Below are 25,699 nucleotides of genomic sequence, written 5' to 3'. Positions count from 1 at the left end.
ACAGGGGCAGAAGAGAAGTGGCCAAAGCTCTACCCCTGCACTGCCCCAGACCTACCAAGGTAAGTGCTACGTGCTCACAATGGTTGAGGCCACCGCTGGATGGCTGGAGACCCACCCTGTGCCTCACACTACAGCCCCTAACACCATCCTGGGCCTGGAGAAGCAAGTCCTGTGGAGACATGGCACCCCTGAGGGGATTGTGTGGGACAACGGGACTCAGCTCAGAAACAGCCTTATCAACACTGGGCTGGGGAACACGGCCGTGAGTGGGAGCACCACACCCGTGACCAGGCACCAGCTCAGGCAAAGTGGGGAGATTCAACTGTTAAACACCACCCTGAAAGCACTGAGTGTGGACCTTTTAAAAATCAGGAGCAGCATCTAGCCAAGGCCACCTGGTTGGTTAACACCTGAGGCCACGCCCTGCACACAGCAGAGGTAAAGTCCCAGTGGGGCATGTCAGAGGCTTGTCAGGGAAGACAGCTTGGATCAGTTTAGCACAGGTCCCTTTGGTCTTCATCCTTGTGCTCCCTGTGCCCACCTCCGAGGCTTCTGCCCACCTTGGCCCTTCCCCAGCACTGTCAGCTCTGCCCCTGCACCCCTGGGTGACAGTGCCAGCCCCTCCAACCACACCAGTAGCTGTCACCAGTCAACACAGCCCCCAAAATGATCATCTCAAGGGCTTCTGTAGACCAAAACTCTGGGCAAAGGGCGTTGGGGGAGGCTGGAATTTTTGCTACACCTGGATATATTTTTCCTCCCTCCTGCACAGTGGTGCCTGGGGAGGAGTAAAGGTGACAGGACCTGAGGAGCTTTGGGGCTGGAGGCAGCCCTGCAGCAGGTCCTGAAGGACCTCCCTGCTGCTGGAGAAAGGCAGTGCAGGAAGAGGCAGGAGGACAGGCTGAATACCTGGAGATGTTCACACTGGCTCATCTCCCCTCTGATTTGGTTTCAATTAAACCATCTGGTCACATTAAATGGTAAATTATCTCAGCTGCTGTGGGAACATTATCTCTGTTCCTGTGGGAACAGTGGCCAGAGCAGAGGGGGAATGCTGGAGAGCTGCACCCCTGGCCCCAGCCCCGAGGAAAATGTGGATGCCACGGAGATGGGTGTCATCTCCCCTTCAGTATCCCAAGCAAACTGGAGCCAGTCACCTGGGAAGATCACAGCCCTGCTCCACTGGCCTCGGAGGAGGGTTCAGAGCTGGTCTCGAATCCGTCTAATCACGCTGAGCGTGGTGTGCCCTTCCCTGTCTGGTGTCCTTGAGAGTCCTTTCCCGGGCAGCAGCACCAGATCAAGTGATCAGAGCTCTCCCCGTGATGCCACGGCTCAGAGAAAGGAGGGGAGGCAGTGTCACCAGGACAGAGGGGCTGGAGCAGCCATGGGACTGACAGCCCCAGGCTGGAGCAGGATCCAGATTAGCCCGGGGGGGATTTTGCTTCATTTCTGCCTATTCCCCCTGTTGTTTGGCTTCCTGGTTCTCCAGGGATGTCCTCAGCCTGCCCTGGGGAGGGACCCATGGTCGTGGGGGGCACCCTCTTCTCTTTGGGCAGCTCAGAGGCTCACCCAGACCCTGCCAGTCCCAGCCAGGCCCCTCAGGGTGGGCTGCCAGCCCCTGGCTGAGCTTCACTGAATGGCCTCTGCCATGCTGGATGCTCACCTGTGCCAGTGTCACAGCAACCTGGAATGGTTTGGGTTGGAAAGGACCCTAAAGACCATCCAGTCCCACCCCTGCCATGGGCAGACACCTTCCACTGTCCCAGGTTGCTCCAAGCCCCATCCAACCTGCCCTTGGACACTTCCAGGGATCCAGGGGCAGTCACAGTTTCTCTGGGCACCCTGTGCCAGGGCCTCCCCACCCTCCCAGGGAAGAATTCCTTCCCAATATCCATGTATTCCCACCCTCTGACAGTTTGAACCCAGTCTCCTTTGTTGTGTCACTCCAGTTCCTGATGAGGGGCCCCTCTCCAGCTTATTTGTGCCCCCTTCAGACCCTGGAAGGTGCTCTCCAAGCTGTACATTCCCAGCTCTCTCAGTCAGTGTCACACTTAGCAACACACCCAACTGCCCCCCGTCCTTCAGTGCAGCACCTGATGCTGTGCCAGCCCCCAAAACCAGCCCCCAAAACCAGCCCCCCAAACCATCCCTCAGCCCTCTCACACCCCACTGCTCTGAGCAGGGCAGGAGCTGTGCCTTGGCTCTGCCCCGGGCCACGTGCCCAGCTCTGGCTTGCAGCAGCTCTGGGTGTCCTGGACCTCCCCCAAGAGCCTCTGGAAGCAGTCCACCATCCCAGAGCTCCTGGGCTGGTGCTCCGAGGGGTCAGTGGGGCTGTCCCAGTGACCTTCACAGGAGGAAGGGCTTAGATCCAGAGCCCAGGTTGTGGCCCTCGACATTCACTTGGTAAAATGTTTTCTGAAGCTGTAGGGTCTCCTCTCCATGTCCTGGGTGTCTCCTGGGATCAGGCTCCCCTTCTGAGGAGCATTTTGGGGCATCTCACCCCATCTGTACCTCCATTTGTCAGCCTGAAGCTCACGGATGCTGCTGAGCTCCAGACAGACCAGGATGCTGGATCCATCCCAGATTGATTTGTGCTGAAATGCAGATCCAGGAGTTGATGGAGAACCTCCAGGACTGAATGTGCAACAGGACTTTCAAAGGACCCCAGCGGAGAAGTTTTACAGTGAGCCACAGTTTCTTTTCCTTGTTCTTCTGTCCCATCTCCCAGGCAGGATTTGGGGAGATTCTTTCCAACAACAGCCAAATCCTCACAGCAGCTCCAGGCTGCTTCTGACTGAGGGTGAAAAACCACCTCAGTGCCAAGTGCTGAGCACGCAGGCAGAGCCCAGGGAGGCAGGGGCTGCACCAGTTCACCCAGTTGGGTTTGCTGGGAATGCTCTGAGTGTGTCAGTGCTGGTTACTGTGATTAGAGCCTGATTGTTGGCAGCCTCTACTTCGGGGTCATTTTGCACCAAAAAAGAGCAGCCAGGGCTGCATTAAAGCATTTTGGAGAGATTTGAAGAAAAACAGAAGCTCTGAGTATCTTCAGGCCCTGGGATTTGCTCCTGTACCTGTGCTAATCCTGCCCATGGGACAGTTTGGAGGAGCTTTAATGGAAATCCAGCTGGACTCTGGCGCATAAATCTCACCAGTGAAGCCTTGGGGCTGCTCATCCAGCACGGTGCAGGTTAAAATCCTGCCGGGGGCAGAGGGGCTGGGGGAGCTCCCGGGGAGGCAGGGCCTTGTCAGGGATCTATTCCCTCAGTGGGATGCCCATTCTCTGGTTTGTGATGTACTCTTGTCTTCATTTTCTGCATTATGGCTGTCTTCATTTTCTGCATTATTTCTGCAATAATAATATATTATTATTCCCAATCCTATTGAGTCAACACTTCACAAGGCTTGGAGATGCCTGAGCAGCCAAAAAAAGGCTGAAGGTGAGTTTCAGGGAATGAGATTTGGGGGAAGGTAGAGATGGAAAGCCACGGTGAAGAAGCCAGGAGCAAAGGTGACGCTGTTTTACACCACAACAACACAGACTCCGACTTCAGAAGGCTGAAAATGACTCCTTTATTTTTGGGATGTGTGTCCCTTTTATACTATTCTACACAGACCAGTTCGATTGCTGAAATAAAACCAAACCTTTTTAATCACATTGGTCAGACCAGAAGGACATCAAGAAGAAGTCCCTCCTAGGAAAAGGATGGAAAACAAAGTACAGTTTACAAAAACACTTCTCTTGTTTACAGAAAATTCCCTGGGAAAGGAATTTCAGAAAACCAAAACACCTCAGGCACAAAACCAGGACTACACAAAGGAGTATTCCCCCTTTCCTGCTCCCTCCCACTCAGCCCATCCGAAGGAGCCAGAGAAAATCCCCACAGACACCTGAAAAATGCCCAAAGGGGTCAGCATGAGGGGGAGGCTTCATCTGCAGCAGATGAAACTCAGGGCTGGGAATTATTCACCTGGGAGAAGAAGGGCTGGGCAGGGTGAGGGGCAGAGCTGGAAAGGCGAATTACACCTGCAGGGAGGATGAATGAACCCACGGCTGAGATGAATGAACCCACGGCTGAGATGAATGAAGGCTTCTCAAGGACACCGGCGGGGGCAGGAGGCTGGGTGACATGAAAGAGTTAATCCAATGAACCGGTTTCACCAGCCGGGGGTTTTACACCGGTTTGTGTTTCTGCCCTGGCAGTGTTTCAGTGCTCTCACCCGTGTGCACACACACACACACACACACACACTGCCCTTCCCCCGAGGGCTGCCGTGGAAAATAACCTCCTCCATCTGCGGGGCCTCATTAGCTCCAGGAACAGCTGATTTTCCACAGGTGTCAGAGGAGAAAATTGAGATGTAAAGCAGAGAAACAGCTTGGCCCAAGGTGGAAAATAAATTGGGTTTGGGGCTGGGGCTGGACCCACTGTTTTCTCACGGCAGGCTGGGATGTGCCTTCGCCTTTGAGCAGGGGCTGGTCCCAAGCACCAGGACCAGGAGCAGCTCTCATCCTGCCCATGTAGATTTAATCTAATTTAAGATTACAGAGGTTCTGAAAGCCCTGGTGCCTGGGTGAGGCTGCAGAGGGGAATATTCCACCCCGAGTGCTCTGGGCTGGTGATTAGCAGCACCCTGAAGCCAGAGGGGGGCTGGACCCTGCTGTGCTCTGTCCTGGGCCAGCCCTGTTGCTATTCTTGCTCAGCCCTGTCTGCTCTTTTTTGGGCTGTTTTTTGTCCTCAGCCAGTCAGGCACCCCATCTCCCAGACAGGAGAGATGAAAATGAGCTCTTGTCCTCTCTGGAGGAGAAGATCAGGGAGAGACACGGAGAAAAAGTGAGGGAAATTAAGCAGAAATAGCTTCAGGGGTCATTTAAAAATATCCCCACGACTGCCTTAAATATATATTTAGCAAGAATTCATAGTCCATGGCTGAAGGAGTTCCAGGCAGCAAATGTACAGAGTAGTTTTTGATAAAGACCCACAGGATTTATCACAGCTTAGAGGGGAAGAAGGAGGAATGGAGATGGGCAGATCCTGGGGCACGAGGAGGCTGCAGAGTTGCTCCTGTGCCTGTGAATTGCCCCCACACTGCATAAAGCCGCATGTTGAGCCCTTTGGGTCTCTGAAACAAGACCCTTTTCCATCAGGATCACCCTGATATCCTGTAGGACTGACATTCAACCTGTGGAGACCCTGTGGGTCCCATCAGGCTGCCTGTGGCAGGTTTGTGGTGTCACCCCCCTGTCCTTCGTGGTTCTCCTTTGGGAGTGACTGTTCCTGGTGCCTCTGCCTGGACAAGGACAGCCTGGCTTGGGTCCCTGTGGAGGCTGGGAGCAGGTAAGGAGGTGCTGGACTGAGCCCAGCTCTTCTGGAAGTGAACTGCTGATGGACCACCTAGAGGGATGGAAAAGCAGGGAATTAAATCTGTAATGCAGTGTCCATGAGGAGACACGAGGGGCAGGAATGGTGCCATGGGATGAAGAGCAGGGGGCACCACGGGGATGAAGCTTGGTGGGTGTGAATGACCAGGGTGGCCTGCAGTGACCCTGTGCTCTCTGCATGGCCAAGTTTCCTCGCCCCTGCGGTCCAGCCCTGGCTAGCAGTGGACCTCGGGGGGAAATCTGGGCGAGGACAAAGATAAAAGACAAAAAGGTGCTCTTAATCCTCACGGGACAAAGTCCCACAGGTTTAATGTTAATGTAGAACCTACACCTTGGAGCCCAGGAGGAAAAAGAGGGCAGGACCCCTCATGTGGGGAGTTCTCAGCCCCAGGGAAGAGGGGAGGGGGTCTCTTGACCAACGGGGACTGACCCAGGGGGAGGGGAGATACAGGGGGTATCAGGTGAAGGAGATTCCAAGGTTCATGGGAAGGTATAACCAAAAAACACCCAGTGCCAAACGAACTAACTACTTAGTGCAATACACCACTTGTGTCAGCTGGGATTGAGATCTCAAAGCATTTCCCAGCTCCCAATCCTCTGGAAATGGGAAGATTCCCTTGTTCCTTGGAGCATCCTGGGCTAAAACCCCCTGTGAAGAGCAGCCCTCAATGCCCAGGTCTGCCCCGGTGCCACCAGCCAGCACCATGAATTATTCACGGCTCCTCCATGGGGTGGAGGATTCCCTTACACCTGGAGAAGGGTCTCCTTGAGCAGCACAGCCCTGCCCAGGGCTGTCGGCTTGGAAACACAAGATCTTGAGGGAATTGAACTCGCACATTCCTTCCCCAGGTCCAGCACTGCTCCACCGGCACTCAGGCGAGGTTTTGACTTTGGGGCCTGACTGAAGGTTGGTGGGTGTCTCCTTACAGACCAATGGGCCTTATTGATTGTCTCCTGCCTGAGTTCCCTCCCCATCCAGGCTGGAACTGTTTCCCTCGAGATGACAAATGGAGCTGCCAGCCTCTGATTTATTTTAATTGCCATTTTTCCTTTTTCCTAGTGACATAAAGACGTGATGAATCCATGCTGGAGCACCCAAGATGGGATGTGCTGGGGGCTTGGTGGCGGCATTGCCCACCCCTACATATGGAAAAACTGCTCCCTGAACCTCCCCCAATGTGGGGAAACTGGAGCTGGTTAGGAGGAGGTGAAAAATTGTCTGCAGATGAATGGGATGAGAAACCAGTTCTGGGCTGCCCGTGCATCACAGGGGGTGGGAAGGGCAAAATCCTGGGGTTTTGTGGTAAGCACACATCCTCAGAGCTGAGGGGTCCCAGGCACCTGCTCTGGGCTCTCACCTGTGCCCTGGGGTGAAGTATCTCAGCACACCACCTTTTGCACTTGGGGAGGGGTTGGAGAGGAAGGACTATGTCAAGAAGGTTTGGTCTGTTCTCCTCCAGGGCCGCAAGCAAGGTCCTGAAGGGACAGGGACAGGGGAGGACGTGCTGCCTGGCATGGCTTGCTCCACTCCCCCCGTGGCTGGAGCCTGTCACAGGGAAGAGCTGCCAGACGTGACACACACAGCCCTGAAGACCAAGGGAGATGCGGATGATCCTTAGAGGTGTGGACGAGAGGTGTGAGGTGCCTGGAGCCGGCTGGCACACGGAGCTATCTCCTGGGGTCATCTCCATGTCTCTGTGTGAGTGCCGGGCGTTCCACAGGCTCCAGCCCAGCGCGTCCCTTCCCGGCTGCTTGTGCAAACGCTTCTGCCGCAGGCTGTGTCCTTGTTCCTCCCCGCTGGGACACAGGGAAGGGCGCAGGTCTCGGTGCTGGTCTCACCGTCTGGCTCCTTAGCGCTGCCTCTCCCTCCCGGAGCAGGTGGCACTTGTCCTGCGAACATGTCACAGGCAGCGGTGACATTCTAGCTCAGAGCAGGCCTGGGGAGGTCTCCCCCATTTCCCCTCCTTCTCCCTATCCGAGGAGAATCCTTTGCCAAAGGCAGCCAAGAGCCCTGGCCGGGACGAAGTCTCTGCCTTTTGGGTCATTCGGGGCCCTTGTGGTTATGTGATGTTCCCCCTGCAGAGCCGCCACCTGTTCGGTGTCTGCCCAGCGAGTGTGTCCCTCCCGGCCGTGTCCCCGTGCGGTGCCATGGGAATGGCTGCGGCGTTTACAGGCGCCTGCCTGCCGGGCTGGCTGCGGGGGCACAGACCGGGCACAGCCCGCTGCTGCGGGGCGCTCCGTGCGCACTGATCCCTGCCGCTCGGCCGTAAGCTCCGGGAGGCAGCGGGATGTAAATCTGGGCTCCTCTGAGCCTTTGGAAGGCAAAGGCGGCAGCTTGCAGGGGGCAGATGGACCGGAGACAGAGCGGAGCCAAGGCACCTGAAGGCCGTGGATGTGCGGTGCCCCGGGGCTCCGCTGGCCTTCCTCGGGCTGTGGCCCTGCAGGAGGACATCCCCGGCCACCAGGGATCAGCGCTGGGCACCCAAAATCAGGCGGCTCCATCCATCACCGTCCTGAGCGGGGCCATCCTCAGCCAGGCCCTGGGAGGGAAATGGCACCAAGAGCACGGGGGGTTCCTGGTGCCCAAAGCTCTGGAGCTCTGGGTTCATGTCCGTGCACCGGGTCTCCTCAGGACACAGGGATATGAGAAGGATGTGGCCCTGCAATGCAATCCCTGATCCTGCCTTAATTCTCCCTGTACTTTGGGGGTTTATTCTTCCCTCTCCATTAATCTCTGAATATTAGGTGGAAAGCGAACAATTACCGTGCTAATGGCTCCATAAATTCCTTCATTACTTATTAAACTCGAGCCCTCCCCACGCAGCGGAGGGAAAGAGGCGAAATGGAGAAGAAAAGGGAGCGGCGGGGGCTGAGGAGCCGGGGCAGAGGGTCTCGGGCTGGGCTGCGGCGGCGGGGCCGGCTCACCCTCGGTAATTCACGGGCTGTCGTTGCCCTCTGCCGGCAGCGGGACGGGCTCTTCCCTGCCCTACTCTGCGGGCAGAGCCCCGCCATCCCCGGGGACAGCAGGCTGCCGAGCCGCGGCGCGTCTGGGGCTGCAGCGGCTGAGGATGCTCCGCAGAAGTCGCTGCTTGGAGACCCCAAGCTGTCCCCAAAACCTGCTGAGCAGAGCTCATGGCAACACGAGCTTGGCTTTAGCAGCGGTTTAAGCCTGCTAAGGCAAGGGTGAGGAACGCTGGAGCTGTCCCCGTGGCACGCCGCCGGGCAGCGAGCGCCGGGCACGGCTTCTCCGGCTGCGGGCAGAAATCCGCTCCCCGTCTTTCCTCGAGGGGCCGCCCCGCTGCTCGCTGCCAAACCTCCTCGGATGGATGTTCTCCAGTGCCTTTTCTGCTGGCCACGGCGAGGCCGGGCCACTGCGGGGATGGCCGCCACCATTCCAGGGCAAGCTTCTCCTCGGCGCCCGCTCCGAGAGCGCGGCAGCTCCGCTCCCGGGAGGGCTCTTGTGGCCTCGCCTAAGTGGAGCTAATGGATTTCCATGTCTGCAGCGGCCAGCTGAGACACGAGCACATCTCGGCAGCTCGTCTGAATGCAAAGCTGCAAACAGGCCACTGTCTCCCCAGCAGAGGGGCTCGCAAACCTGCCTGGATCAGCGGGATTGGAGTGGGAGCTCTGGGCTCCATCCAAGGAGCCCACTGCCTCTCCTCCTCCGTCAGACCCACCTGCTCCTCTGCGATTTGGAAAGGAAAACACACCGTTAAACCCCAAGATAATGTTTTGGGGTTTTTGCAGGAAACTGCTAATTCCTGTGGTTCTGCAACACCCAAGTATCCTACGGGATGAGCCCAGCTCCGCGGAGGGACCTGGAGGCCCAAGTCCCAGGGACAGCAGCTGTAATTAGATGTTTAGATCTAGGCCAGGGGCTCAAGGGCCATCTGGCACCTGAATTATTCATACACTTTTATCTAAGCACAGGCAGAGCAGAGCGCAGCACTCCTTCTCCAGCCTGGGCCCAAGGGAAGATTCCTGCTTGTGCCAGATCATTTTTCATGGCCTGACAAACGTGATCCTCTCCAGGCCTCCTTCCTGGTGCTGTGCTGCCTTTTCCCAGGGCCAATCCTGCTCCAAAACACACCAGCACTGCTGAACAGAGACCCATACAGATCCACAGAGATCCATTCAGATCCACATCACCAGCAGCTGATGCAGAGGTGGAAAAATCCAGGAGGAGAAGTCTCCCCTTGGAAGGAACAGTTCAGGAGTGAAATCAGATTAAATGTCTATCAGGAGGGCCCGTTCCTGTGGTGATGTGGCCCAGCACTCCCCCCCAAGGTGTCTTTTACCCTGTGACTCATCTGCTGAGGAATTTTAATCCCTGTCTTTCTCTCCCAACCCCAGGCACCACTGGGAAGAGGAGAGGACCTTGGAGACAGAAGTCTCTATCACTTGTCGTTAAAGTGATGCATTTCTTCTCCAGCCATAGAGCTGTGTCAGGTTTTATGAGATGTAACTAAACAATTTCAGATGAGGCTGAAATGTGGCACATTGTGGTTTTCTGTGCACTTTTCTCTCCCTTCACTGAGTGGTTCCTCAGCTCCTCTGAGCAACCTGGGCTAGGGGAACGTGTCCCTGCCCACAGCAGGGGGTGGAAGGAGCTGAGCTGTAATGTCCCTCCAACCCAAACCAGGCTGGGGTTCCACAATCCTATAGACACAGAGATGCAGGAGAAGACCTGGAGGGGAAGGATCTCTGCGTGGGATGTGTGGGCATCTGATCCAGACTGCAGTGATGCTTTCTTATTGTACACTGGGATATTCTTCTCCCTAAAACATGCTGCCTGCTGGGTATCATTCCTCAGTCAACTCCAGTCTCGCCTCCAAAACCTTTCCTGGCAGCACTGGAAGTGAGGCACTGCTGTCAAACGTTACCATCTTGACAGACTAACAACTTTTCCAGAGGGAAATCATAATGCCTGAGCTTTATCCTTGAGCTGTGTCTCTGTGGGAAGCAGCAGGATCCAGCTGGGAGCTGCAGCTGGGATGAGCCCGTGTGACAGACCCACAGATCAGCCACGGCTCCTCCCGTGCACATCTTTGTGTCACTGCATCTGATCACATCCACCCAGCTGTGTCACCCCACAGCTCTCCTGTGATGATCTGCACTTGCTGAGCTCCCAAGTCACCACAGCCTGGCTCTGAAATGCCTGCTGGGTTCAGGTTGTTCCACAGAAGAATCTCAGTTTCAGAAGCTCGGTGTGTGTTCCAAACACAGCTCCTGTCACTCCAAGGTCTGTACTTAGATATCGTGGTGCATCCAGTTCTGCTGCCCCCAGCACTGGGAGGATGTGGAACTGTTGGAGTGAGTCCAGAGGAGGCCATGAAGTTGTTGAGGGAATTGGAGCACCTCCACAACGGAGCCAGGCTGGGAGAGCTGGGAATGCCCAGCCTGGAGAAGAGAAGGCTCTGGGGAGACCTCAGAGCTCCTTCCAGGGACAAAAGGGACTCCAGGAGAGCTGGAGAGGGACCTGGGACAAGGCTCTGGCAGGACAGGACAAGGGAATGGCTTCCCATTGCCAGAGGGCATGGATAGATGGGATACTGGGAAGGAATTCTTCATTGTGAGGGTGGTGAGGCCCTGGCACAGGGTGCCCAGAGCAGCTGTGGCTGCCCCATCCCTGGAAGTGTCCCAGGCCAGGCTGGATGGAGCTTGGAGTAACCTGGGCGAGTGGAAGGTGTCCCTGATCATGGGAGGGGGTGGCACTGGATAGGCTTTGAGGTCCCTTCCAAACCAGTCTGGGACCCTGTGATTCAACATCCACTTGCAGCCGGTCACTAGTGGGGTTCCCCAGGCCTCAGGAGTGGTGCTGGTCCTGTTTAATCTCTTTATTCATGATCTGGATAAGGGGATCAAGGGCACCCTTTTCAGTTCCCAGACAACACCAACATGAGTGGGTCTGTGGATCTCCTGGAGGGCAGGAAGGTTCTGCGGAGTGATCTGGGCAGGTTGGATCCTTGGGCTGAGGCCAATGGTGTGAGGGACAACAAGGCCAAGTGCAAGGTTCTGCTCTTGGGTCACAACATCCCCATGGAACGCTCCAGGCCAGGGGCTGGAAGGCTGGAGAAGAACCTGGGGGTGCTGGTGCCACTGGCTGGACACGAGCCCAGGGGTGCCCAGGGGGGCAACACGGCCAAAGGCAGGGTCAGGAACAGGGTGTCAGCAGGCCCAGGGCAGGGATTGTCCCTCTGCTGTGGGCACTGCTGAGGCCTCACCTCCAACCCTGGGTCAGTTTTGGGGTCATCATGACAAGAAGGACATTGAGGGGCTGGAGCGTGTCCAGGGAAGGGAACAGAGCTGGGGAAGGGGCTGGAGCCCCAGGAGGGGCTGAGGGAGCTGGGAAAGGGGCTCAGCCTGGAGAAAAGGAGGCTCAGGGGGGACCTTGTGGCTCTGCACAACTCCCTGACAGGAGGGGACAGCCGGGGGGGTCGGGCTCTGCTCCAGGGAACAGGGAACAGGAGGAGAGGGAACAGCCTCAGGTTGGGCCAGGGGAGGCTCAGGTTGGACAGCAGCAGGAATTTCCCCATGGAAAGGGAGCTCAGGCCTCAGCAGGGGCTGCCTGGGGAGGTTTGGAGTCCCCACCCCTGGAGGTGTCCAAGGAGCTCCTGGATTGCTCAGTGCCCTGGGCTGGGGACAAGGTGGGATCAGGCACAGCTTGGACTCCATGGTCTTGGAAGGCTTTTCCAGCCTTGAACGATTTCACCATCAGCCCTTTACCCACCACTGAAAGCCTCCCATGACTCCAGGAGCCTCTGTCCCTGGGGGTCAGACACAGCCCAATGGCCCCTGCTCAAACAACCAGATCCCATCGTCCCTGTGCTGGATTAACTCCTGGGAGCATTGGGAAATTTCCACGGGGTAACACAGACACCTGAGGGCACTGCACCCAGCCAGGGAACATTCTGCCTCCTGCTCTCCTGATTGAATCAGGCTGGGATTGCTGAACACAGCCCAGAGGAGCTGGAGCATTGCAGTTTCCAGAGTCCTTCCCACTCCAGTGCAGCTCCTGGGAATTCCTCCTCAGGAACTGCTGGATTTCCATGTGTTTAGATGGCACACGAGACTGGATAATTCTCCAGTTTGCCCTGGAGAGTGAAAATAGCAATTAGGAGAATGAAACTGGGGGTTGGGGGGGAACAAACTGGGGTTTGGTGGGGTGAAATTGGGGTTTAGAAGGTGAAACTGGGAGTTTGGTGGGTGAAATCGGGGTTTGGGGGTGAAACTGGGGGTTTGATTAAAGTTTGGAGGGTGAAATTAGGATTTGAGAGGATAAAGCTGGAGTTTGGTGGGGTGAAATTGGAACTGGGAAGTGAAATTGCATTTGTGGCGGTAAAATTGGATTTTGGGGGGAAACTGGGGTTGGATGGGATCAAATTGGGGTTTGATGGGGTGAAATTAGGGTTTGTTGGCACATAATTATTGCTTAGGGGGATGAAAATAGGGGTTTAGGATATAAATTCAGGATCTGAGGAGGTGAAATCTGTGCTTGGGGGAAGAAATTGGGATTTGGGATGTTGGAATTAGGGTTTGGGAGAATGAAACGAGGGTTCAGTGGGTGAAATTAGGTAGTGGGGGGATGAAATTAGAATTTAAGGGGTGAAATGAGTGGTTGGAGTATGAAACTGGGGTTTGAAGGATGGAATAGGAGGGGGTGGTATTAGGGCTTGGGGGTGAAATTGGAGCTTAGGGAGGGAAATGAACATTTGGGGCATGAATTTCAGGTTTGGGTGGAGAAATGAGGGTTTGGAGTGCGAAATTGGGGGTTGGGGGACTCCAGCTGGGGTTTGTTTGTGAAATTGGAGCATTGAGGGTGAAATTAGAGTCTGGGTGCTGAAATTATGGTTTTATTGGGGAGAAATAAAGTGATGGGGAATGATTTATGGGATTGTGGGATGCAGGGGCAGCAGTTCCACCAGGGTTGTGGGACCTGCCCTGCCCCAGCTTTCTCCCTCTTTGAACCTTTCTTTTTCCCATCTACACTTCCCACAGGGAGAGCAGAGCAGGGGAAAGAGGAGGAAGCGCCCAGGGCCCCCAGGTGGCAGCGGGATGGTCAGAAAACAGAGGGATTAGAGCGAGATCCTCACAAAACACAGGGATTAGAGGCGTTCCTCCCCCGGGAGCGGGGATTCCCTGACAGGAACGTGAGGCAGCGAACGCTCCTTCACCTCACACCGAACCCAAAAACCTCGGCCCCATCTCCGAGAACCGCCGAGCGCCAGCTCCCCAAGGAAACACGGGATAGCTGCTGAAAGTAAAATCAGGGTAAGTATCAGGATAAGCCCTGTGATGTGAAGCTTTAAATGGGAAATATTTCAAGCCGTTTGGTGGCCCCGAGCGAGGAGTGACCGTGTCCCAAGACAGCCCCTGCAGCTACGCGGGTTCCAAACCGGGCAGAGGAGCGGGGCCCGGCCCTGGGGAGCCTCAGAGAGCTGCGGGGCTCCCACAGCCGCCGGCAGCGTTTCTCCGCGTTCCCTGGTGCGGACACGCACAAGGAAACAGGGAGACGGTGAGACAGGCACTGAATGCAGCCGTGCTTCCTCCTCTCCCGCCGCGGAGGCTCCAGCCCAGCCCGGTGGGTGCACTGGCGGGCTGAGGGGAGGCACAGCGAGCACCAACCCAGCTCCGCTCCACACCACAGCCCAGCGCGCTCTGAGCCCTCAGCAGCCGCCGCACCGCGAGCTCGGACGGGGACCGCCCCTCTCCCCGCTAGGACCAATCAGAGCCAGAAACAACCTGGTTAATGTTTATTCTAGCCAATCAGCGCTCCGCCTGTCAGCGCCCAATCAGACGCCTGGGGATATTTTCTCGCCCAATGATGAACCAGGAGTGGAAATGGGTGGGGGGGGGCAGTGGACACTCCTTCGTGAGCGGCGTAGGGATCAGCCAATCAGAGCAGTGCCGTGGGTTGACTAGAGACCAATGAGGAAGGGGGCGGGGAAAGAGCAACTCGCGAGATTTTGAGAGGTACGACGGGAACCCACATCCAAGCGAGAGAGCCAATGGCAAAGAGCGGGGCGGGGACGGATAACGATTATTGTAACCGGCAGGTAGGAGAGCCAATCAGAAGGCTGAGGTAAGTTCGGCCCCGTGTCCAATCGGCAGCTTAAATGCTCCCATGGTTGAACTATCACGATTGACAGATGGAACCGTCCAATCAGATCGCCGCGCCCTTTCTAACTGCCCAATGAGCGAGGGGGCCAAGGAGGCGCGCGACGGCGGCAATTCCCGCCCCCCTGCGGGAGCACGGTGTTGGCTGGCAGACCGACAGCGCGGCAAGCCAATGGGAACTCGCATCGCCAGGGGGTGGGCGGAGCCTCCCCGCGGCGGCAACCAATGGGCGAGGGCACCGCCCTGGGCAGCCAATGGGCGCGGGGGGGGCGGCGCGCGCTGCCGGCGCGGCTCCCAAGATGGCGGCGGGTGCGTGAGCGGGGCGGTCGGGGAGGCCCGGCGGGAGCGCGGCCGCCGCCGCCATGAAGGGCAAGGAGCGCTCGCCCGCCAAGGCCAAGCGCTCCCGGGGCGGCGAGGACTCGGCGTCCTCCTCCTCGTCCTCGCGCGGCAGCAAGAAGCCGAGCGGCTCGTCCGGAGGAGGCGGCGGCTCCAACGGCGGGAAAGCGGCGGCGGCGTCCAGCGAGAGCAACAGCGGGAGCGGCCGGCGCGGCGCCCACGCGGACAAGGGCGGCCGCGCCGGCAGCCGCGAGTACGAGACCGGTTCGGCAGCGGCCGCGGGCGGCGGGGGCCGGCACGGCTACAGCGGTAAAACCGCGGAGGCGTCGCGGAGCAGCAGCAGCCGCGGCGGAGAATCGCGGGCGGCCGCCGCCGCCTCCTCCTCCTCCTCGTCGGAGCCGGGCGGCGGCGAGTACAAAACGCTGAAGATCAGCGAGCTGGGCTCGGCGCTGAGCGACGAGGCGGTGGAGGACGGGCTTTTCCACGAGTTCAAGCGCTTCGGCGACGTGAGCGTCAAGATCAGCCGGCTCCCGCCCGGCGCCGGCGCCGCCGACGAGCGCGTGGCCTTCGTCAACTTCCGGCGGCCCGAGGACGCGCGCGCCGCCAAGCACGCCCGCGGCCGCCTCGTGCTCTACGACCGCCCGCTCAAGATCGAGGCCGTCTATGTCGGCGGGGGCAGCGGCCGCCGGCGCAGCAGCCGCTCCCCGGCGCTGCTGGACAAGGAGTCTCCCTACGGCACGGCGGCGGTCGGGGCGGTGGCGGCGGCCGTGCGGCACCCGCCGGCCGGGGCCGCGCAGCGGGCGCTGTCCCCGGCGGGCAGCGGCGGAGCTTTGGGATACCGGGACTACCGGCTGCAGCAGCTCGCCCTGGGCCGGCTCCCGCCGCCGCCGCCGCTGCCGAGGGAGCTGGAGAGGGACCGGGACTACGGCGGCTTCTACGAGGCGCGGGTGCGGCCGGCCTACGGGCTGGAGCGCGTGGCCGGAGTGGCGGCGGCCGGGGGCTTCCGTGGAGGAGGAGGAGGAGGCGCCGGAGCGGCCGGTGAGGAGGAGATCAGCCCCGAGGATGACCAGAGAGCCAACCGCACGCTGTTCCTGGGCAACCTGGACATCACCGTGAGCGAGTCGGACTTGCGACGAGCTTTTGACCGTTTTGGGGTCATCACTGAGGTGGACATCAAGAGGCCGGGGCGCGGGCAAACCAGCACCTATGGGTTTCTTAAGTTTGAGAATCTGGACATGGCGCACCGGGCCAAGTTGGCCATGTCAGGGAAGGTGCTGCTGCGTAACCCCATCAAGATCGGGTACGGGAAAGCCACCCCGACCACCCGGCTCTGGGTGGGCGGCCTGGGGCCCTGGGTGCCCTTGGCCGCCCTGGCCAGGGAGTTTGATCGGTTTGGTACCATCCGCACCATCGATTACCGCAAAGGGGATTCCTGGGCCTATATCCAGTACGAGAGCCTGGACGCGGCGCAGGCGGCCTGCACCCACATGCGGGGCTTCCCCCTGGGGGGGCCGGACCGCCGGCTCCGCGTGGACTTTGCCGACACGGAGCATCGGTACCAGCAGCCCTACCTGCAGCCCCTGCCCTTGCCGCCCCCGGCTCATTACGAGCTTGTGGCGGAGGCGGCTGCTTTTGGGGCTCACCGGGGAGCCCCCCCTGACCCTCTCCGGGGGGCCCGGGACAGGACGCCACCGTTGCTCTATAGAGACCGTGACAGAGACCTTTATCCCGAGACAGAGTGGGTGCCCCCGCCGCCCCCTGTGCGGGACCGGAGTAATCGGGCAGCTGCCTATGACCCACTGGAAAGCCTGGAGCGCCGCCGGGATGGGTGGTCCTTGGAGCGGGACCGCGGGGAGAGGGAGCTGGGCAGTAGCAGTAGGGATCAGCCTAGGAAACGGAGACTGGCGGAGGATGGAGGCCGCCACTTGGACCGTTCCCCGGACAGCGAGCGCTCCTCTTCCTCCCGAAAGCGCCACTGCTTGGCCACAACCTCTCCCCCGGACCGCAGCCCCGAGCTCCTGGGGGGCCGGGAGCGGTACAGTAATGACCCTGAGCGCTCATCCCGCTTGCTCCTCTTGGAGCGACCTTCCCCCATCCGGGAGTCCCGCCGGGGCAGCCTGGAGCGGGGGCAGAACGAGAAGCGAGACCGCAAGAACTCCGCGGAGCGGGAGCGCAAGCACCGCGTCGCCGCCGCCGCCCAGGAGTGCAAAAGTCCGGCCAAAAAGGACGAGCGGGCGGCCGAGGGAGGTGGCGGAGGCTCCCGGCTCAAACCTCCTCCCCAGAAGCAGCAGCAGGACGGAGCGGCGCAGGCCGGAGCGGCACCCAAGCTGTGCTTGGCTTGGCAGGGGATGCTCCTGCTGAAGAACAGCAACTTCCCGTCCAACATGCACCTGCTCCAGGGGGACCTCGGCGTGGCCAGCAGCCTCCTCGTGGAGGGAGCGACTGGGGGCAAAGTGGCTCAGCTCAAGATCACCCAACGTCTCCGTCTGGACCAGCCCAAGCTGGACGAGGTGAACCGGCGCATCAAGGTGGCGGGTCCCAATGGCTACGCCATCCTTCTGGCCGTGCCCGGCGCCTCGGACGCGCGCTCCGCAGCCGGGGCTGCCGAGGCCGCCACCACCTCCACGCAGAGGCCGCTCAGGAATCTGGTGTCCTACCTAAAGCAAAAGCAGGCTGCTGGGGTGATCAGCCTTCCTGTGGGGGGGAACAAAGACAAGGAGAACAGCGGGGTGCTGCACGCCTTTCCGCCCTGCGATTTCTCCCAGCAGTTCCTGGACTCCACGGCCAAGGCGTTGGCCAAATCAGAGGACGACTATCTGGTCATGATCATTGTCCGTGGGGCGTCCTAAGGCCCTCGTGTTCTGTTCCCAACCCTGCCTACTCCTCCATGCAGCCCCTCCAGCGTGTGCCAGGTGCTATGGGATACAGCCTTAGCCAGCCCTGTTGTTATTTTAAATAGATCTTTGTTTGTAGGTGATTTTTCCCAGCCCAATTTTCTGTTACTACATTTTTCTATAAAGGTAGAAGCCAGAGAGGTTGGTTAGGAGTAGCGTGAATAGGATATTTTGAGAATTCCCTATCGGTGGGGACAGCAGGGAGGCTCAGCCTGCTTTGATTTACAGAAAATAGAAAAATAAGAAAAACTGGGGTTGGGGGGGAGGGGGGGGAAAGAAAAACTCCCGTCTTCTTAATTTAGATTCATGTCCTTTTTTCATTTCATGTATTTTAAAGCAAGTCCCAAGAGCTCATCCTCGAGAGAGCTCCAAACCAAACAGACCAGATTTAAAGCACTCAGTGGAAATGGAAAACCACACTTTAATAACAGACTGGTGTCAGCTCCTCTTTTGAGTCTGGAAATTCCGTGTTGGCCTCAGGCCAGCAGCCCTTTGGCCCATGGGATCCCTTCCCTCAGGAGCCACAATGGTTTCCCCGTTGAGTCTCGTGGCTCAAGGTTGACGTTTTTCAGGTGAGCAGCAGCTGCTCTCGGGTACACAGCAGAACACTGAATTCCTTTTTGGAAAGGGATTCCTTTTTCATCCAGCCCCCCAGGTGCATGCACTGAAACTGGGTTTTTTAACAGGTGTATTTCCCTGATTTCCTGGTGTATCCCATATGTGCACTTTGGGTTTGTAGCAGTGAGGAGGTTTGGTGAAGAGCTGAGGACTTTGTTGCAAACCAGGAATGTCTTGTGCTCACTCTGGTGTGCAGGAAACAAGGAGGTGCTTTAAGGAGAACTTCAGTTATATTGTAGGGTTTTGGTTTTATTGCCCTTTTTTTGTTTTTGTTTTTTTTTTTTTTTTTGGTTTTTCGTTTTGTTTTCCAAGAGTTGCAGGTTCAGTGGGGTCTGGTTCCACAGTGCAAACTGAGCAAGTAAGTGCTTCTCTCCAGAGATGCTTTTCATTCTGTGATAATTTAATTACATAAAAGTTCTCATTAACTTCTTACCTCTTTGTTAATAGCAAGGAACTGCTGTCTGCTAGGGACTTTTCAGGTACAGTGTGCAGCGGGCATTACATGAGGTTTATCATGGGCACCTGGAGTAAAGTGGTGTTAGCATCCTGGAGGAATGTTAAAAATACTCCAAGATGCCAAGGTCTGAACTCTTGTTATTGTGCTTCAAGGATGAAACAGTTTGCAAGTTGGTTTTTTTTTTTTCCAAAGAACATTTTTTTTTTATTCTTTCCCCAATAATTGGGCACTTTTCTCCAGCTGTCTCAGCCACCTGTGGTAATCCAGGCATTTAGGAAGGAAGAAGGGATCTCAAACCCTGATGGGATCTAATTCCATGATATTGTGTTTACCAACCAAAAGGATGTTGCAGCAGCTTCGAAACCGAAGTGTAAATCTCACTGTGTCTCTTACAGGCTCCAGAATTGTAATCTTGCACTTAAGCCCAGAATGTAGTCTTGCACTTAGCCATGTTTTCAGGGATTTGGGCAACAGAGAAGCGATGCTGCCTCATTTGGTCCATGCTCTGATAGATTCCTTGGGTAATTGATACAGGCATGAGTTGGTTTCTGTTACAAATTGCACAGCAAAAATCAAATTCAAAGCGTGGAATAGGATGCAAATAGGAGATGAAGGAGGAAATGTCTTGAATGTATTTTATGGGTGTAACTGAACTTGCTTGAGTTTCTGTCACAAAAATAGGAATTTTTTGTTACTGAACCACTTGTCAGAGCGGGCTGTGGTTTAAGAGGGTTTTGATTCCTTTGTCTGCCCAGAATGAGTGGACCCAGTATCCCAAACATCGTGGTGAACTAAGAATTCCAATGTGGCAGCATCTCTTAAACACAGATTTTGTTTTTATAGCTGCTTTTCTTTCTCAATGAAAAGGTGAAAGCCTCATTTAATGCTCTTAAATTTAAGGGTAAAATCCAGAATTTCTGGGTTGTCCTTCAATGTGAATGTAAGAGGTGGCAGAATTCAGCTGTTCAGCTTACTATTAACAACGAGAATTTTGGGGAATGACACCAGAAATGCAAATCACTGTGTTTAAGAAGATACAGTGTGTTTACCACTTACTGCAAAGAATGTTTTAATTGGAGCAGGTGCCTGTTGTGTGTCAGCAGGTGATCAACGCTGCAAGTGCTGCTTGCATTCAGAGGGAGTTTTCTCATTTCATCTGACAGAAATCACTTGTGAGAGTTTTCTAGGAAAGAGTCTTGAACAGCTGGGAATTTAAATCTCCCCGAAACAGGAAAAAAAGGAAAAAAAGCACTAAAGTTTGTGTTGGACGTTTAAAGTCACAGAGAGCAGCGTTTGTTCCGCTGATCCGCAGCAGGCACCTGCTTAAAAACACATAAAACTTGGGGTCAACATAGTTTGTCAAAGCCAGCTTGGTTTGGGAAGAGCATGCTAGGTGTACTTCCATTTCTCCTTGGAAAATCACGGTGGTTTCACGTGCCACTGGCTGTTAAATTGTGCTGTGCTGGAGGGCGAGAAGGAGCAGGTGAAGCTGTGTTTGACTCCAGGTTTTCTGGTTCCTTATTTAATGGAGCACCTGCTTCTTTGAATCTGGTTTATTTGTGGTTGCTGCTCTGTTTTGTAAGCAAGGATGTTAACGCCCTTGGAGGGTTCTTGTGGCAGAACTTTGGCAGTGGTGGTTTTTTTTTGCCAGCACTGAATTCCCGTGCCGCCATCCCGGCCGGCGCAGCTGGGCAGGCTGTGCTTTCCTCCTTGGTCTGAGGTGTTCCCATTGGAATAACTGCCCACTGAAGTCAGCTTGGCCAGGGCTGAAGGTTTAGAAGCCTGTGGGTGATACCACTGTGTGTAGAGCAAACCAGATGTAGCAGCTGTTGGCTCTCTCCCTGTGTCTGGCATTACATTGCTCTGGCGAGAGCTCAGTATTCCCTCCCGACCTTGTGTGCAGCTGGTGTTCTTCTATTTCATTAGTGTGTTGAATTAGCCTGGAAAAAGGATGTCCTTTTCCTGAATCATTTCATCCTTGTGCTTTATGCTGTGGGGGAAAGAACCTCAAATGACTCGTAGTTTCGTTTGAGATTTTAGTTTGTTGTTTGATTTCTTTCAATTGGAAACTTTGCGCAACTTCCTTGGCCTCTGGCCAGTGGCTTTGTTTGCTCCTGCTGAGCTGCTGCCACGAGAACACCGAGGTTATCCTCAGCCCAGAGGTTTTAGGGGCACAAATACCAACAAACACATCCTTGTCAGCCTCAAAGAGAGAAAAGGCCACTATTGCCAGGCAGACAAACCTTGCCCTCTCTCTCTTGTGTTTCATACAAGGATGTTAAAGATGCAATATTTTGATGACAGCTTTCTTGGCCTCTGTGCAGAGCCGAGTTTTATGAACAACGAGTTTTAATTTCTTGTGTGGGTTTCAGAACCCTCTGGTTGATGGTAACTGAGGTGAAAGGCCTGAGGTATTAATGGGGAGGAGAAGTGAATCAAAATTGTGAACACAAGTTCAAAACCTCTGAGGACTCAGGGAAAAATGGCTTGGAAAATGGTAATTCCTGGCTTTAAGCAAAACAGTGTTGAGGGCAGCTCTCCTGGGGAGTGCTGTGCACCCAGAGGGGAAGAAATGGTTGCCATGTGGCTCTAGAGCTTTTGGAGTTCTTTCCCCTTTGTCCCCCTGTTTATTTCTTTATAGCACCGAAGGACAGATATTCCAATGATTGACAGACTGAACGCTGAGGTGATTTTTGTATCAGGCTTAAAGCAGACCGGGTGGTGCAGAGAATGGTTCATTGAATATTCATCTTGCTGCAGTTCCGATGGCTAGGAGATACAACTTGAATAGTAACAATTTTAAATTATCTTGGGTGTGTCTTTGATTTGACCTTTTAATATTGGCATTGTCTGCTGCTAGAACTGCACAGCAGAATGAGAGCAAAAGAGCTGTGTAACACTACATTTCATGGTTTTGTTGATAAGTTGCCTTCAGGAAATAGCCAGTGAGGAAAGTCAACCGAATTAGCAAGAATTAGGTTGGTTTTTCTCCTGGCTAATGATTTCAATGTGCCCCATCAAGTGTTATTCCGAGTTGAGTAATCATCAGTACTGTAAGCCTAGTTTAATCCTGGTCCAAAAAAGAAGCCCTGCACTATTTGTTTTGCATCTATCCCTAGAAGGCGACTTCATTCCAAGGTTTCATGGCCGTGGGTGGTATTGGTGCTTTTTGAAGTCCAAGTAGAATATTCAGAAAGGCCTCATAGATCTTTTTGTTCATCTGTATAATGTCGGGAGGGGAAAAACCCAAAATCTGGTGTACACATTTGTATTGAAATAACGTTTTTTTTCCTCCTGCAAGCAAATCTGGTGGACTGCAGAAGACAACCGCATGGGATACCAAGCTCTAATGGACCTTTGGGAAGAGAAGCTGTGGCTTATGTGGAATTTACATGGGCCTCCTGGTGGAAGAAAGCTTATCTGTTTAGTATTTGTGCATTTTACTAAAATGGCAGCTTTAAAAAAAAAAAAAAAAAAAGTTGTGTATCTGCTATTGTGATGCCAATGCCCGTGTTTTAAGTGGAAAAAAAAAATGACCTCTTTGCTTTGTGCTGTGTACACAAGATTGCTGGAAAAGTAAAGGAATACCCTTTTTATGGCTCACACAGCTTAAAAGTAGCTGTCACTCAAACATGCGCTCACAGTTGAGCTGATTTTGTTTCATTCTAAATAAATTGTTTCTTTTGAGGAAAATGGTTTTTCTGCCTGGAAGTGAATTGACGACAAACGTTTGGCCCCTGTGTTGGCAGCGGAGGGGTTCCTGCTGCTGCTGCCCAATTGAGCTGATAGTTGTGGGTCTTTTGAGCAAGAAGCAGGGGAGAGCACCGACACTTTCGCGTTGATCGACCTGTGGTACCAGTGAGAAGAATTGTGTCTGATGGCCTTGCTGTGGCCCCCGTGTTTGCAATGACAAAAGGGGTCACTTGCTGCGTTTCTCCTCAGCGGGACGGGGCAGCAGTGCTGCTGCTGGCACACAAGAAGCAGGGGAGCACCGCCCTGCGCCTCGGAACGGTGGCCAAGTCTGGGGCTTCGCTGGTTGGAAGAGCCGGAGTTCCTGAATTTTAAGTTTTCCGATTTGTTTTGTTCACCCAACGTGTTTGCCTTTAGTTTCGATTCTTGGTTTGGTGGTTTTTTTGTTGGTGTTTTTTTTTTTTTTAATTTTGAAGAAAAAAAAAAAAAAAAAGTTTTGAGATTGCTTTGAAATCTTGCACGTAAAACCTTTGCACCAAAAAATTGCCAAAAAGAAAAAGAGAAATGAGTCGTTAAAAGTGTTTAAATGCCGTTAATAAAACCTTTCCTGCCGTACGCGAGGCGCTCCTCCATCTCCAGGGGCTTTTCAGCAGTTGTGGGTTTAGTGCTGAATGGATGAAGAGTTCCTGAGAGCTGGAGGCGGTTAATTTAAACCTTGGCGTGGTGTCTCAGTGCCTTATTTTGACCGGTTTTGAAGCCGTTGGTTCCGCACGCCTCGGATGTGATGTGCATGTGCCCTGCTCGCGTCCCGGCCCCGCCGCGCGCTCCGTGCAGTCGCTCCCGGTGTAGTACAGATGGGGAGAGGAAAAGCCGAAACAAAACCCGTTGTGTGCCGTAGTTCTCCTGTCCCGGGGGCTCCTCCTGAGCTTTGGAAAGGCTGTTCCTCCGTGCAGGAGCACAACTCCGTGTTTGCTGCGGGAGACTTCGGGGCACACCTGAGGACCCGCGGCCGTCGAGAGGAGCCACTGCTGCAGCGTCGGCTTCAGGAGCTCCCGTGTTGTGCTCGTGGTAGAATTCTTGTGACCTGCCCGTGAAGACACCTCGAATGGCAGCTTGCCCTGTTTGCTTTGACATACTTTAACCTCCGTGGATAACCCCCTGCAGCCGGGCAGGATCTTTGCTTGGCTGCAGATGCCTCTCAGCCGACGGATGCTGTGGTTGTGCTCTGCAAGGTGTCTGTTCCCGGGGCAAAGCGCTGTCTAAATCCCTAAAGCAGGTAAGGGGCTGGAAGAGGTTGAACTGAGTTGTAATGTAAAAGAAGATTGTCGTTGGCCTTTTGTTGTCTTGATTCTTCAGTTTATTAATGCTTATTGCTAATTGTGTTTTCATCAGTCACCGTGCTCAGGAATGGGAGCGAAGGAGCCGACTCTTGGCTGTGCTTCCCTGTTTGTTGGGGGGTCCCGCTAAGAAACAGGGCTGTGCACATAAAGCATCGTGTTCTCAGCTTGGCAAGCTGGAGCTGATATTTTGACTTAATGAACTGCTTGAATTAACACTGCTTTAAGCCAGAGTAGTGTTTGTAATTTGTGTGTGTTGATAAGGAAAGCCAATGATTTGGCGAATTGTGTTTGTGGGGTGCTGGTGTAATAATTGAAATGAAGCTTTTTGTTGTAAATGGGAGCAATTGTAGCTGTTGCTGGTTATGAGGAAGGGAATTGGAGAGGGGAGACTCTGGAGATGCCTTTTCTTCTAGAAGTTGGTATTTCTAGTTAAAATTCCTATTTTTTACAATGTATTTCTTGTGCTGTTGAGATGCAACCTCTGAATCTCCTTTGAAGTGTTGTACAATAGGTCTGGGGCTGGTAACAAGAATGGGAGATGTGTGTTCAGCTCCTCTGCCTGGGCTGGGGGGTTGATGCTGACAGGAGATGGGTGAACCATTAGTGTACCCCAAAAAAGGAGATCTTTTTGGCAAGCTGGTCACCTGCTCAGGTATCAGGTGTTCGTGTCAGGGCTTAGGCACTGTCTCACTTTTTGGGTATGCTTTGAAGTGTGAGTGGCTGTTCCAGAAGAGTTCTGCCTCTCTGAGTCAGATTTCACTGTCTGTTTCACTGGGAGACGGTTCCCTGTGTCCTTTACATCATGCATTTGTTGCAGAGGCTCGGAGGTATCGTGGGATGTGCTGTGGGATGGTTCTCCTACAGTCACTCAGCGCTAGCGAGTTGTTTTTCGGGTGCTGGGTCTGCCCCTCTGCCTTCTGAAGGGCTTTAGAGGGATGCTCCAGCGGCCAGGTAGAGCCAGGCTGTTGTTAAAACCAGTCTCTTGGAAGGGTTAAGTGCTCTATATGCATCATATTAATTTGGCTAATGAGACTTCTGGGGAAAGTGGATTTATAACGAGAACCATTTAATTAACTGCACTGCAGCAGAGCGCGATGCGAGCGGATTAGATGGGAGCCGGTTATTTGAATTCACACGTTTTTTTAGAACTGTGCTTTTACCAGCTGCAGCTGAATTAATAAGTTTAAAACATCAGATGGCCCAGATTCTGCTCTTGGCCAATAACAGGCTTGTGTTGGCCTCATGCTGCTGATTTACTATGAAATGGCAAAAGCTCTTGAAGGGATCCGCTCCTGCCTCGTGTCCCGAGGTCTGGGGCAAAGACCGAGAAGGGTTTGGTCAGACAGAGCCCTGGGAAGGCTCTTGGACCGATGGCTTTGTGATTCCCGTTGTGTCTCCTGCGGTTCCTGGCTCAGAGCCCCGTGCCTGAGTGTAATTAGAGCTGCCTTGAGAACTGGGTGAGGTCAGCTCCTAAGGCACAGTAAGCTCTGAGGGACCGGGTCAGCTGCACGTGCAGTGATGGCTTTGACAGGAGTTTCCTGCTCTTCATCCACGTGCTGACGGAGGTGCCTGTAGCAGAGAACCTGGACAGTGGCACAGAGGTCGCCTGGTTTTTTTCCCCTTCTGTATCCTGCTCCGGGGATGGAATAATTAAACGGTGGAAGCCGGGCTGTGGATGCTGTCAAACGCTGCTGTGGCTGTGCATTAATGAGTTGTTCCCTCCCAGCCCAGCTCCTGTGCCCAGGCTCCTGGCTTTGGGCTGCTGTGTGTTGTCCCATGAGGGGGTGGGATGTGGCCAGCTCCACAGACGAGGGGATGAGCTGCAGATTAATTGTGGGCCACGGTTATTTCATCTCCTTATCTGCCT

At 54.8% G+C, this 25,699-nt stretch overlaps 1 protein-coding gene across 2 annotated transcripts; it reads left to right on the top strand.

Moving 5' to 3' along the window:
- Positions 1-14,791: 14,791 nt before the first annotated feature.
- RBM15 (RNA binding motif protein 15) lies at positions 14,792-23,107 on the top strand. 2 transcript variants are annotated; one of them, XM_066335811.1, is made up of 2 exons: positions 14,792-17,745; positions 22,104-23,107. In XM_066335811.1, the coding sequence occupies exon 1, from the start codon at positions 14,860-14,862 to the stop codon at positions 17,680-17,682; it is 2,823 nt and encodes a 940-aa protein (XP_066191908.1). In that variant the 5' UTR covers positions 14,792-14,859; the 3' UTR covers positions 17,683-17,745; positions 22,104-23,107. The 2 variants fall into 2 exon arrangements, 1 of the variants encoding a protein (XP_066191908.1); XR_010745378.1 differs by lacking the exon at positions 14,792-17,745 and adding an exon at positions 17,752-18,703.
- Positions 23,108-25,699: the final 2,592 nt, after the last annotated feature.

Source organism: Sylvia atricapilla, chromosome 25 (genome assembly GCF_009819655.1).
Source record: "Sylvia atricapilla isolate bSylAtr1 chromosome 25, bSylAtr1.pri, whole genome shotgun sequence".
Classification (NCBI taxonomy): Eukaryota; Metazoa; Chordata; class Aves; order Passeriformes; family Sylviidae; genus Sylvia; species Sylvia atricapilla.
Note: the sequence above shows the minus strand (reverse complement) of the source record. Positions and strands in the feature narration are given on the sequence as shown.

Coding starts and splice junctions, on each gene's coding strand:
- RBM15 (XM_066335811.1), top strand. CDS start 14,860: ATGAAGGGCAAGGAGCGCTCGCCCGCCAAGGCCAAGCGCTCCCGGGGC.